The sequence below is a fragment of the Parambassis ranga genome, chromosome 4 (genome assembly GCF_900634625.1).
Source record: "Parambassis ranga chromosome 4, fParRan2.1, whole genome shotgun sequence".
NCBI lineage: Eukaryota > Metazoa > Chordata > Actinopteri > Ambassidae > Parambassis > Parambassis ranga.
Window position 1 is genome coordinate 23,997,305 of NC_041025.1, and position 13,640 is coordinate 24,010,944.

The 13,640-nt window shown below is 47.2% G+C and overlaps 1 protein-coding gene across 7 annotated transcripts in view; it reads right to left on the reverse strand.

Annotated features, from left to right (window-relative positions):
* mast2 (microtubule associated serine/threonine kinase 2) overlaps positions 1-13,640 on the reverse strand; it is a 109,578-nt gene that overhangs the window by 84,017 nt on the left and 11,921 nt on the right. For all 7 annotated transcript variants that reach the window (XM_028404313.1, XM_028404312.1, XM_028404311.1 and 4 more), the window contains exons 2-3: positions 1,113-1,263; positions 546-733 (exon numbers count right to left, since the gene is read on the reverse strand). In XM_028404313.1, the coding sequence (XP_028260114.1) occupies positions 546-733; positions 1,113-1,263 (339 nt within the window). The remainder of the gene's footprint in view (positions 1-545; positions 734-1,112; positions 1,264-13,640) is intronic.

The window sequence follows — 13,640 nt, forward strand, 5'->3', positions numbered from 1 at the left end:
ATCTTAATCTTAATGTTACGTAATGACATGTGTGTAACTGCTGAACCGTCACTGACACTGCATCGCAGGATTTTAAAAAGCAGTTCTCAAATAATAAAGGTCTACGGACTGGACCATGAACAGAGTCAGAAAGAACATAGGAATATAGATCAGATCTCCTCTTCAACCAGCAGGGGTCATACTGGAGCACAGTCACAGACCTGCACTCACTGCAGATCCCTCCTGACTGCACTGTGCAGAGGAAACGCTCACACCTCACATCTCACCTATTCTGCCATGTTCCTTCCTCTCAGCAGAGCAAAAGAGTTTCAGTGAAATGAAGCGCTTCTGTTTGTGTGTAACAGCCTGAGTCATCCTCCCTGGATCCTCCCAGGATCCATATGGAGCCGGATGGGCTCGCTGTGACTCAGCAGATATCGGACAGTCTGACCACGTTTAACGCCAAGAGAACTAACCACAGACTGCCCCACCGCCGAGTACGTAGACCAGCAGCACGCTCACAGTCTGTGTGTTCTAGTTCTATATGTGAATGTTTTTGTACTGACCAGTCCGGTGAGTGACGGCGCAGACTGTCCCAGGACCTGGCTCCTCATGCGGACCAGGTTGTTGACCTCTCCTCCGGCTGACGCTCCCCCAATAGCCCCGGGTCCTCCGAAGGCTCCAGAGGGCCCCTGCCAGGCCAGCTGACTCACCCCGGCGTGCAGGCTGCTGGACAGAGGCAGCAGCTGCTTACCTGTGGAGGGATGGAGGAGAAAGTCATCTCCCGGACAAGCGGCCTCAGTAAAGGTTAGTGACCTCAGCACGTCTGTGTGAGGAATCCACCACCATCAGATGGCCTCTGAAACACAGCAAAGGTTCTACTGTTGAGAGGGAAGCAGCGGACACCGTCAGCTGGAAACACTGAGAGCACAGCAGGAAAAACTGTTTCTGTGCTGAGGACTGTGAGCGCTGGAAAGTCTGAGCTTCAGGGATTTCTTTGGAAAACTGCTGACTGTGGACCTGAGACCTCATCGTTGAACCAGGTTTAGGTCATTTCACAGCAGGTGCTTTATAACCAGTGTTTGTTATAATGACATGATGATGTTTATTGGGTGTGTGTGTGTGTGTGTTACCCGTCATGGCCATGCTGCTGCGTCGGGCCCGGCTCTCATCCTGGCTCAGCTGTCGGTGCAGTTTAGATTTGGTGGCAGAAGTTGCCGCGGGCGACAGGTCAGGATTACTCAGCTTCCTGAAGAGCAGCGGAGGGGGAGCAGCAAACTCCTTCTGGAGAGACGATGGAGAGGAGAACATGCCATCAGCACATGTTAAAGATGAAACACATCCTTCCTTCACTTTTCAGCTAATTTTGTTATCAACTACTGACGAAGTCTGAGGCATTTTCCCCGTGAATACTCAGATAATAAAGCTGAATGTCCTGTATTTCCTAAATCCAGTCCCAGGAAGTGCAGGCAGCCTGTGTAGGCTCCCGGTGAGAGCAGGCGGAAAATAAAGGCATAAAACAGGAGGATAACCCGCCTGCTGACACCACATCACAACACACACACACACACACACACACACACACACACACCTGTGTTTCACACTATGAGACAGTTAACAGTTAGAGGCCCCACTGTCACTGCTCTGTCATGAACACACAGCCACGAGAAGTCTTACTGCAGAGCCGTGGACGGCCTCATTCATAATTCAGTCTGACGGCATAATAAAGTTCAAGTTTCCCTGGATTTTCCTCACATCCCAAAGCACCGCCAACACACACACACACACACACACACACACACACGGCTCTAGTTCCACAAAATTTGGAAACATCTGCTGTTGCCATGGAAACAAGGCCTGTCTGGGCTCATATCTTCCTCTTCTCTCTTGCTTAAAGACCAGCCCCTTGACGACAGTTTTCCAGGAACATCTGGCTGGACAGCCCATGTGAACACACACAGAGACACACACACAGAGACACAGAGACACACACACAGAGACACACACACAGAGACACACACACAGACACACAGAGACACACACACAGAGACACACACACAGAGACACACACACAGAGACACAGAGACACACACACAGAGACACACACACAGAGACACACACACACAGAGACACAGAGACACACACACACAGAGACACACACACAGAGACACACACACAAAAACACACACACAGACACACAGAGACACACACAGAGACACAGAGACACACACACACAGAGACACACACACAAAGACACACACACAGAGACACAGAGACACACACACAGATACACACACACACAGAGACACACACACACAGAGACACAGAGACACACACACACAGAGACACACACACAGAGACACACACACACAGACACACACACAGACACACAGAGACACACACAGAGACACAGAGACACACACACACAGAGACACACACACAGACACACAGAGACACACACACACACACACAGATACACACAGAGACACAGACACACACACACACACACACACACACACAGACACACACAGAGACACAGACACACACACACACACACACACACACACACACACACACACACACAGATACACACAGAGACACAGACACACACACACACACACACACACACACACACACAGACACACACAGAGACACAGACACACACACACACACACACACATACACACACAGAGACACAGACACACACACAGACACACACAGACACAGAGACACACACACACAGAGACACACACACACACACAGACACACACACACACAGGTCCCAGGTGGCTGCATGTCTGAAAGAGTTCTAGTGAAAGCTTCCGATAAGTAAAACATGAACCAACTGCTCCCCTCACACCGAGTAAACACAGTGACAGACACAGAGGCAGAGTAATCATGGACCACCAGCATTCATTAAGTCGAGCTGCAGCGAACCAGCCACCACGTTCAGGGCCTCGTGCTGCATTAACATGTGAAGCTAAGTGTTGCCTCTGTGCATCACACACAAATCCAGGAGGTTTTCTTAGGAAACAGTTCTACCTTATTGCACCAATGTTGATTGACAGCCTGCACAGATGAGTGTGTGTAACACATTTATTGTCGCCTTCACTCAGCTTGAACTGCAGCTCCTCCTTGAACCAGCAGGTGGCAGACAGGCAGAGGAAGAGCGTGACTACAGACAATCTGCTGATCTGAGCTTCTGGCTCAGGCTGAAATTAAAATGTACTAAAATGGAAAAGAGCTCAAGGGGTCAGTGTGTGTGTGTGTGTGTGTGCCAGGCTGATGTATCACAGCTGTCACACACGGCCGCTGTCAACACACACTGCACAAGTCAAAACATAGAAGCAGAGAAGTGACGTTCTCTCACATGACTTCAAATGCAAATGTTGGACAGATAAGAGGAGGAAGAGGAGCTGCAGGTGTGGAACTGTGTGTGTGTGTGTGTGTTATCAGTGCAGCAGGTTAGCTCCACCTGTCCCCAAACACACGCGGCTGTCTGAACATCAAAGTGCACACACACACACACACACACACACACGGTTACTGTTTGCAAAAGGAAATCAGTGACGGGCAGGAGGTGTGTTTTATTTACCCTGCAGAGCAACGCCTGCGTCTGATGCAGGATTATCTGCACCTGAAGCCGTCATCAGGCCTGGCTCTTTAAATTAAAATATGACTATAAATCCAAGTTGAAAAGCTGAACTTGCCTCGGCTCACAGAGTTATTGCATGATAAGCTATTTCCTTAATACATCCGCAGCTAATTAGCCATGTGCTAATCCTGATCAGACACCTTGCTGCTCTGTTACTCTGTGGTGTAACACACAGCACTAGGGATGCAGTGAAATCTAAAATATCCACTTCACAGGCTGCAACATTTTTCTGTTGATACACACCGACTCAGTGTTCGCTGGCGTGTCGGTTTCACTGAGGAAGCAAACTACATCAGCATTTATCAGCTGTCTGTGAGTACAGACATATCTGGCACTCATTTGAAAATGAAAGCCTTTGCAGGAAGTTCATATAGAGTGTTTGCAGTTTCATAAATCATGCTCTAATAATTTTAAAACGTCGACTGATTGGGATGTATCCCTGAACCATTAAGATCACATAAGAACATTGATATTTTACCTGTTTCTCATTATGCATGGAGCACCTGGAATGCAAACAATTTCCTCCTGGGATTAATAAAGTATTTCTGATTGTTTACACTTGGACTTGTAGAACGTATAATAATTAGATCACCGCAGCTTTGCTTTCAGAGTTCCTCTGTTCAGATCCATATAAAGGCTTTTACTAATCAGGTGCAGTGGGAGCAGGTCAGAGACTGGCTGCATAAAGAAGAACCAATAAATGGGAAGCCTTGACCTGCAGCCTCCAACGGGGTTTTGACCACAACAATAGCTACAATACGAGGAACATCTGGAGTGAAATAATCCAGCAGCTTCTTACCATGCTGTAGATTATCTGTCAGACGAGCACTCAAAACTCCAACATGAACTCTTATAAAGGGGATTTGAACCAAAGTGAAAAAGCAAACACGAATCAATAGATCTCCCTGAGGGACCTTCCCAAAGGGATTAATAAAGTATATAATCTATTCTATTCTATCCAAACAGCCACACACAGAGCAGGCAGCAACACCATCATCTCCTCCACCCCACGGCTCCCCTCTGCTCTCCGGCTCCTGCTGCATCACATTCGGGCTCACATTCATCTTCGGTCACGTCCTGCGGAGAGCCGGGCTGCACTTTAATGTACACAGCGCACATCCACAATCTATCATAACTGTCACTGCACGAGGCTGTGACCGAGCACCCGGCTGAGACAAGCTCACAAACACACACACAAAGGTGCTGCAGTCCTGCACACAGGTCTCACAGCAGCAGCTTCATGTACGCTACATGAGTTCTGCCACCCACCGTACAGACAGACAGGCAGACAGGCAGACAGGCAGACAGGCAGACAGACAGACAGGCAGACAGGCAGACAGACAGACAGGCAGACAGGCAGACAGGCAGACAGACAGGCAGACAGACAGACAGGCAGACAGACAGACAGGCAGACAGGCAGACAGACAGACAGACAGGCAGACAGGCAGACAGACAGACAGACAGACAGACAGGCAGACAGACAGACAGACAGGCAGACAGGCAGACAGGCAGACAGACAGACAGACAGGCAGACAGGCAGACAGGCAGACAGGCAGGCAGACAGACAGACAGACAGACAGATGTGCCATCAGCAGAGCTCACAGTCTCATAACTTTATTGCAGTTCAGGCCCACGCAGCACAGAAGAGCCAGAGTCAATCTTTAGAATTGTTCCTCTGGCAGCAGAAGGAGCCCGGCGTTCCAAAACGTGATTTAAAAACTCTCCTGGCTGCCGAGCGTGTTGACTGTTGTTCAATGAGCTGATGGCTGAGGAAGTGAATGTTAATGCAGAAATCTGCTGCACAGCACAGAGCGGGGCTGTGGAATGACTAACAGTTTGTTGTGACGACACAATCACAAGGCCTGGTGTGTTCACTGAAGCAGTGCGTGGGCGTGTGGGCTGACCACTAGAGATGTAATGGAATCAGAATCAGAGCAGACCGCAGCGGAGGAAGGATTTCAACATTCAGATGTTGTGTTTAAGTCCTCGCTTCCTGCCGCTGAGTTGTCCTGTTTACTGTAAACACGGACACTGACGGACAGTAAATCTTCGGGTACTCCAGCTTTGGTGTCATCACATGTTTCATTGTTTACAATACTCCGAGCAGCACATGTATCCGAGGACACACTGTGGTGCTGTGAGTCAAACGATGTCTTCACAATAGGCTGGAAAGCTAATAAACAACGAGCCAGCTATCACTCCTCATCACTATTACTCCTAACATCTGCTTGCTACATTAGCATTAGCTATAGAGCGTCAGTATGTAACCACTGCATGAGGAAAAGCAGCCAACAGAATCCAGCCTCCATTCAAAGCTTAGTGTCTCAGTAGCAACAAACTCACATCGTCCTTCTCCATCATGTGTGTCCTCTGGGTTTATTTCCCCCTCAGTACAGCTCGTCAGTGATCAGCCTCCACACACAGACGGTAAATAATGTATATATGTCAAATGTAATTAGCACCACAGCGACAGCAGCTTCTCCTCGGAGACTCTCTGTTGTTCCCTCTGCTCCTCTAAGGCGTGCCTAATGTGTCAGGCATCACTCTGTGTCAGCAGCCTGAAGGCATGTTAACACCGTTCAGTGTCTGGGCCTGCTGGTGTTCCAGGCCTGGTTCTGCTGCTGTTTGTCCTACAGCTACTGAGCTGCTTGGTGTTTTCCTGTCAGCACACTGATGAGCAGACATTACGTTCACGGCGCAGCCTGTACCTGCCGCAGAGGGCTGACACTGCCTGAGCAGACGGTGGAATGTGGAACAATCCCAAAGTTCATCACCTGCCCTGAAGTTCTGTCAGCGCAGCCTGAATACTCATTAAGACTGTTCATGGCGGCTGAAACAACACACACACACGAGAAGAGGTCAAATGTCTCCTGAAACCAAATATATGATCAAACAATATAACCAGAGGGGGCAAAATAAAGTCAGGACCCTCTGTCAGGAGACTGGGGCTGGTGTCCTTTACATATTGGCAGCAACATCTTGAACCTCTATTTGAATCACAGTTAAAGACCGAAAACTGACACAAAAGCAAAATGTGTTGGATCACTTCTTTGACACAGACTGGACATCAGCCAAAAGCTGAGGTTTCTGGTCTCATGTGACTCATTGGTTCCTCGTTGCAGAGTTTGTTTGGGTTGTTAGTAGAAACCCTTTGTTTGTGGAGAAAGAAGGATTCCATGATAAGCTTGGTTGTATCTTTCAAACGAACCATACATCCAGCATGATGCATTCACGGACCATCGGAAAGGTTACACTCTTTGAAAGTCTTTCTGTTTGTGATAAAAGCTGCAATTATTATAATTCAAAGACAGCATGCACTGGTGAGTTCTGGGACCATGTGCATGGTCTCATAGTTCATTTATTGGCTATGGTCATAGGAACCAATAAATATGATCAAAACACAAGCAGCCAAACGCTGATATCTGAAACCAAGCCTAAAAAACCAGGGGAGGGGACGGGGAGCAGGGTAACTGGCTGACTTCAGCTGAGAGACTTTTACATCATAAGATTAATCACATGTGTGTCTGAACAGGATTACATTGCATCATACCTGCTTCCTGTCTTTCAGGCTGGAGTGCTGTGTCAGAGCTCTGTGTGTGACATATAGCTGTTAATCACATACAAGTGCTGATGTGTTCCAGCTGTTTTCAAGCTGGAACAAGGTGCTCGGGGAAGAAAAGGCAGCGACAGAAGAATGTAAGGAGTAGCAGAGGGAGAAGTGGTCTGACAGATGGATGTAAGTGATGCAGGGAATGCAGAGCGGAGCGTGCAGCCAGCCAGGACAAACGCTGCCTCTCCTCAGCCGTGGTTAGTCCACACAGAACAAGAAATCAAAAAACAAAAACCATAAAAAACAATCCGCAGTCCTCCACATAACAGCACAGAGAGCGAACAGATTTAATGAGCTTAAACGCTTCAATCAAACAACCTCTCATTCAGATCCTGCCATGAAAAAATCTCCAGAGAATGTTACTGTGGTTCCCCTAAATGCCCACAGTCCAACTTAACTCAGTCACAAGAAAACATAGTTCCAAAACGCACTCAGCTTGTGGCGTAACTTAAGGAATGTCTACACTAATATAAGCAACCACTTCTCCTTAATGACGTTTTAAGTGGGCTAAATGTTCCTGCAAATTCTTTCAAGTACGTATAAATGACCGTAGCATGCAAGGCTTTGTGTGGGGAAGCTGCATCTTCTCATCTACAGCAGAGACAGACCATACTTTTCTTCACTAGTAGTGACTGGGCTCAGGAACCAGGACTGGTTCCGTCCCGAAGTGAGACTCTGCAGAGGAACAGGGTTAACGAGTAACAGCACAGCATCTCCCCCGTCTCACGGCACTGTTGCTAATGGTAACCGTATCAACACAGCAATGAACAAATACATTTTTAACCTCAAAAAAAAAATGGACGGCAGGTTCCTGTTTTGAAAGGACTGCAGACCTTGGAGTGAAGAAAACGACCTCACCACACAAACCCATCACACCGCAGACAACGCCCACACCTCCGAGAGAAGGAAATTCTTCTCCTACAAGTCTGTTCTGCTCAGAGACACACAGAGATACACTGAGAGGGAACACAGCAGAACCATTCACTGCACAGTCCTGCCCACCGGGGTCAGCAGACTGTGAACTTCACAGGTCAGAAACATCCTCAAACAGACAAAAGGTGCAAAAGGACAAGCGTGACTGACAGATACTTCATCCAATCAGCTCCCAGGTCTTCTTCTAAATGTCTTCTAAATGATGCTAAATGCACATGTAGCGTCTGTGTCAGAGCAACTAAATTCACATCTAAAATCTTCAGGAAATCTTCAAATAATATCACACACTGTTCGTGTGTGTGTGTTAGAGAGAGGTGAACAATCAATAATCCTCTCACAGCGTGTAGGAGGGCACAGACCTGAGCAGAGGAGAAGGTCAAAGCCCTCATTAAAATCAAGGTGAGGTCTGAGCAGGTGAGCAGCTCTGTGTAACACAATATTCTGATCAGGCGCGTGTGTTTGCATGTTGTGTTCTTTATACATTATATAGTATACAGTAAATATTTCCATCAGTAAATCTGGAATGAATTGCAATTAAATCAGGTCCTTCAGGTGAATTTCCCTTATATAAACCTGCTGGATGACTGAGGGGAAATCAAGCTTTTCCAGAACAGCTGCTGTTAGATTTTCTGTTTGTAAAATTGAAACGACAGCTTAAACAAAGACCTAATGATCCCTGCCTGACCTCAGTGTATTCAGCTGACTGTCAGCTGCATCTGTGAGGTGTTCAAATGTCTGCAAAAGCAGCTGAAATGGTGCCGTGTAAGCCCGTTCTGTATTTTCTCCTGCAGCTAATATCCTGCCTGTGATGCAGCTGCTGGAGCAGAGATCACTTCACAGGTAGCCAGGACATTTTTAAACTATAAAAATGCATCATGTCGGCAGGTACACACCCCGCTGGTAGGTAGCACAGAGAGGGAAGGCTGCCAGGGATGAGCCACATTCTGAGGAGGCTCCAGCACCAGGTCACCATGAGGTCACACCCCAAACACAGTGTGGTCAAGTCCGGAGGACGAGGGCGAGAAAGGGAAGAAAGAGAGTCCACTCAGCTTAGTGAGCCAAAGCTCAAACGTCATTCACACGTCCATGTTTCTGAAGATGAGCTGTGATATTCTACCACATCATGTAATGAAACCCAGAACAACTCCACACCAAGTGTTTTGTTATTGTTGCCGAGTAACACGAATGTAAAAGGAGGAACTGTTAGATTGTTGTATGTCTTGGAAAATGTGCTTTCTTTGGTGGTTGAGACCAAGTGATGGAGTAAAACTGACTCACAGCTCAGCCAAACACTCTCAGAGTGTAATTCAGAATGTGGCTGCTGCTCACATCTGAGAGAATCTTATGATTTCAAACGCTTCATTTTAGCACATTTTGTGATACAATGCTATGAATTTGAATCTGGATATATCCGGATTGATTTCAGTCCACCTCTCGGAGGTGGATCTAGCCGGATTGGCTTACATCCGGCTCAGGTCTGAACACAAACGCAGCTAGTGAATCCGGCTAGCGACGTGATGCTTCCGGTTCACGGGGACAGTGTCCGGGTCGCGTACAAAAGCCGCATGTAAACAACCGTCCAACTACGACAGCTTTGCCCCGAGTTTATTTTCCACAGGGCTACAAAGGAAAAAACTGCTTTTGAACCGAAAACAAATGAAAGAACGAGCGACACGGGACCAAAAAAAACGTGTGTGATATCCAGATTTGAAAATAGGTCTGAACGGATGCAGTTTAAAGGATCTGGATTCGATCCTACTCTAGCTGGACCGACTTCCTCCAGTGTGAACTGGGCCTTAGATGAAAGTATCAGGGTTGAAAAAGGTTTTATACATCTAACAGCACACAGGACTACAGCTGTAGTGTGAACAGAGGTGAGACTGAGAAAGTAAATAAAGAGGAAAACCACTAAAGAGAGCAATGGTAGATGAAGTGTGTGCTGGTATGAGGTCAGCCTCAGCAGGTCATCCCCAGCCTGTCTCCTTTAATGCCCGCCCTCCCAGTGAGCGGTGACCTTCACTGGCCCGCTAAGTCCCTCTGGGGGGGGGCAGGAGGTAAATAAACCACCAGACAACAACATGGTTGCTGTGGATCTTTTCATTAAAGCAGCCACGGGCTTGTCTACAGCGAGAGCAGACAGAATAGAGGAGTGTAAAGCGCTACGGGAAAGAGGATTCTCTGCGAACAGTGGTTGCTTTCAGAAAATGTCACGCTATAAATCAACACATCTTCCTCTTGCTCCTCAGCCTCTTCCTTCTTTATGCACTCAGCAGACCGTCGGTGCCAGGAGGGGCACCAAGTTAGCTTTTTTTGTCTTTACTTAGACAAACCCACTGTTCTGAGATCAAACACAGCAGCCAGAGTTACCTCAACTCAACTCCAGGAAAAAGATCAGACTGAGGACTGATGATAAGGAAGATTGTTTAGAGTTAGCATGCCATTCAGCTAGCTGCAGGCCACCAAATACCACACTCTGAACCACAAGAAGGTGTAGGGAGTCTAGTCTTTGTCCTCACAGAGACGTGGCTCAGAGACAGAGAGTTCTGGACGCCTCCGTCCAGCTGGACCGGCTGGTTTGGTGCTGACAGACGTGCAGCTCTGTGCGGTGAGGCTCGCCGTGGCGGCCGCTGTGTTTACATCAGCTCAGCTTCGACTTCCTGCTGTTCCCTGGTGGAGCAGAGGCTCCACTCCACGGCTCGTCCTATCAGATGTATGGCTGAGTTACAGGTGTAGCACTACACAAAAAAAAGCTCCTTTAAAAGTCCTCCATGAATAAATAATGGTTGAACAGTCTACAAACCATTAGCATGTAGCCCATGAGAGTAACAATAAGTTAAATGGCTCTTTATATGCGTAGCTGCTCTGCTGCATGGATAAATCTCATTAAAGGTCTGGCTGTGACCCAGCAGTGGGAGGAGGATGAGGTAATTAGTGTGTGTAACCATGTGTGCTCAGGTGGGAGGGGTTTGTTATTGATGAGTCTATCAGCCGTCAACGACTGGCCGCCGCTTGGTTTTTTCTTCCTCCTCTAATATTACGTTGTCTTCCTGTCCAGAAGTCAATCACCCCCCACCTTTAGCAGTCTTATAGGACGAGGGAATTAACAAACAAAGACAACAAAGCCACCACACACTATCTATGAAGACGCCTGTGCAGCTCTCAGACACTAACCCCCCCAAGCAGTTCCTTGTTTAAAGGTCGGAGAGCCAGCAAATTGGATTTTCACAGCTCTGTTGAGCATAAACTCAGTGCTGCTTCCTATTCATGATGAAATTTGTCTGCTTGGAATTTCAAAGGCACAAAACTGGGGCTGAGGGTGCTTTCATGGCCCAGAGCCGAGTCCTCGTCGTGGCTTCCTTCAGTAGATAAAAGGAGGTTTCAAAGGCAGCGGTGAAGATGCTGAACACTGCTCACTGTTCATTTATTTTAATGTTTTGGTATTTTAAAATATTGTTCAAATATTGTCTTGTTTGCACGAACAAGTTTTCTGGAAAAAACATCTGCACTCCTCAGCACAATAAGGAAACTGTGACTGACTTCAGTCAGTATTTGGCTGATTTGGGGAGTTTTCTGTGTGCATTAAGTTCATATATAAAAATGCAGATGAACCACGCAGCTTTCTAATGTTCTCGTCCATTTTATTAAATGTATTTCATTTTAATCTACTTTAATTTCACACATCATTGCAATAAATGGCCTCTTTAAGGCCTTGGCTTGCTCTGACTGCCGCTTGTAAATTGTGCTCGGCTTGTTGGTCATGACATCCCACTGTGTCCATATAAAAGCTTTCTGTGATGTGTTGGCAGCTCGCTGAGTGAAGCCGAGAGGACTGGATGTGAAACACATTCCATCCAAATACAGTAACATTTTATATCTCATGGAGAAACACAGAAAATCATCTGCAGAGCTGCTGCGCTGTGGGACGTGAATAACGACACGCTGAGCTAATAAAGCAGGAGAGAGACGATGTGAGCGCACCATTGTGGAGGATTACACACAATTATATCTGGCAGCAGGTCAGAGGGGAGGACACCTAAAATCAGAGCTGGCCTCTCTGATGGTTTCGCCGGGGTGCACCTGAACCTTAGCAGGATTTGTCTGTGTATGAATGATGAGATCAGTGAAGCACTTCACATGTTTGAATCATCACCATCAGAGACTTATGCAAGAGGTCTGGCTTCGGGTCTAATGACACCGGCCTCTCACGCTACTCAGAGGAACAACAATCAAGTGCTTTCATACAAAAACTCCTCTCCTGTGTCCAGGCGGCTGCTGGAATGGAATCCATCTTTGTAATTCACCGTGGCAAGTCATTACTTTTCCAGAGCACGGTCAGGCTACGTAACACAAAGCTAGCATGCTACATTATTCCCACAGGGGTCCTGCTGCGCCCGCTGCCAGTGTAAATGTGTGGTTTGGCCGCTGCGTTAGCGCGGTTAACCGAGCGCGCTCTGTTTTCATTCTTGGCCCAGACTGTCTGTCAGAGATCAGTGAACACCAGGACTAATGGAGTGTTTTCACAGGTCTCCCTGTTGTTCTGATGGGACATGAACATTGGAGCCTCCCACATACACCCGAGGCTGTGGCAGAGGTCACTGATGGTTTAAAGATGATCCCGTTTTTAACCTGAGTTCACATCATTACAAACACTTCCTCAGTTTCCTCTGTGCTGCTGCTGTTTGTCAATGTCTGTTAATGATAGAAAGGCTTCAATGGGAGACGCTCAGCTGTGTTATTACCAAGAACTGAAACCAGTTCATCAATCCATCCAGGTTATCTCCTTCTGTCCTATGATCAGTGAGCATGCTCTCACTGCACATTTTACACCCTCTAAAATCTGCTTTCTGCACATCAGCCAAACACTCAGTGACTTTCTGTCATGTGACTCTTGTTGGTTCTGACAACTCGACTTTTTTCCTGTGTCTAGAATATTTCTAAGAAAAGCATGCAGGGATTAAAAGAATAACCTTTACCACAGCTTCTGCTACATTTCATGAATTATGCAGTGAACCCTCTGAGTTCTCCCACTGTCTGAACGGCCTGAGGACGGAGCAAAGATAAACACGTCTCTACAGGGTACAAGGTATAGGACCCAAATGCAGCCTGGTGTCAGGTTATTTATATATTGTTGCTGAGAGCAGAGTAATTAAAAATACTCAAAGTGGCCCGTCAAACATCCGAAAAACAGAAAAAATGATTCAGTAACAGCTCTGCTGTGGGAAGGGAAGTGCTTATTGCAACACACACGCATACGTTTGGCTGCAGGTGATCGGCCAGCCCCGACAGCTCCGCGATGAGTCAGGATAAACAGCTGGAAAGAGAGTGAGACGCAGAGAGAGAGGGGAGGGTGAGGAGAGGGTGAGCCAACAAAATGATGGAGAGCTAACATGCAGCTCATTAGCATAAGCTGCAACAGCGTCAGCAAAGAACAGAGCACACACACACACACTATAAATACAGAAT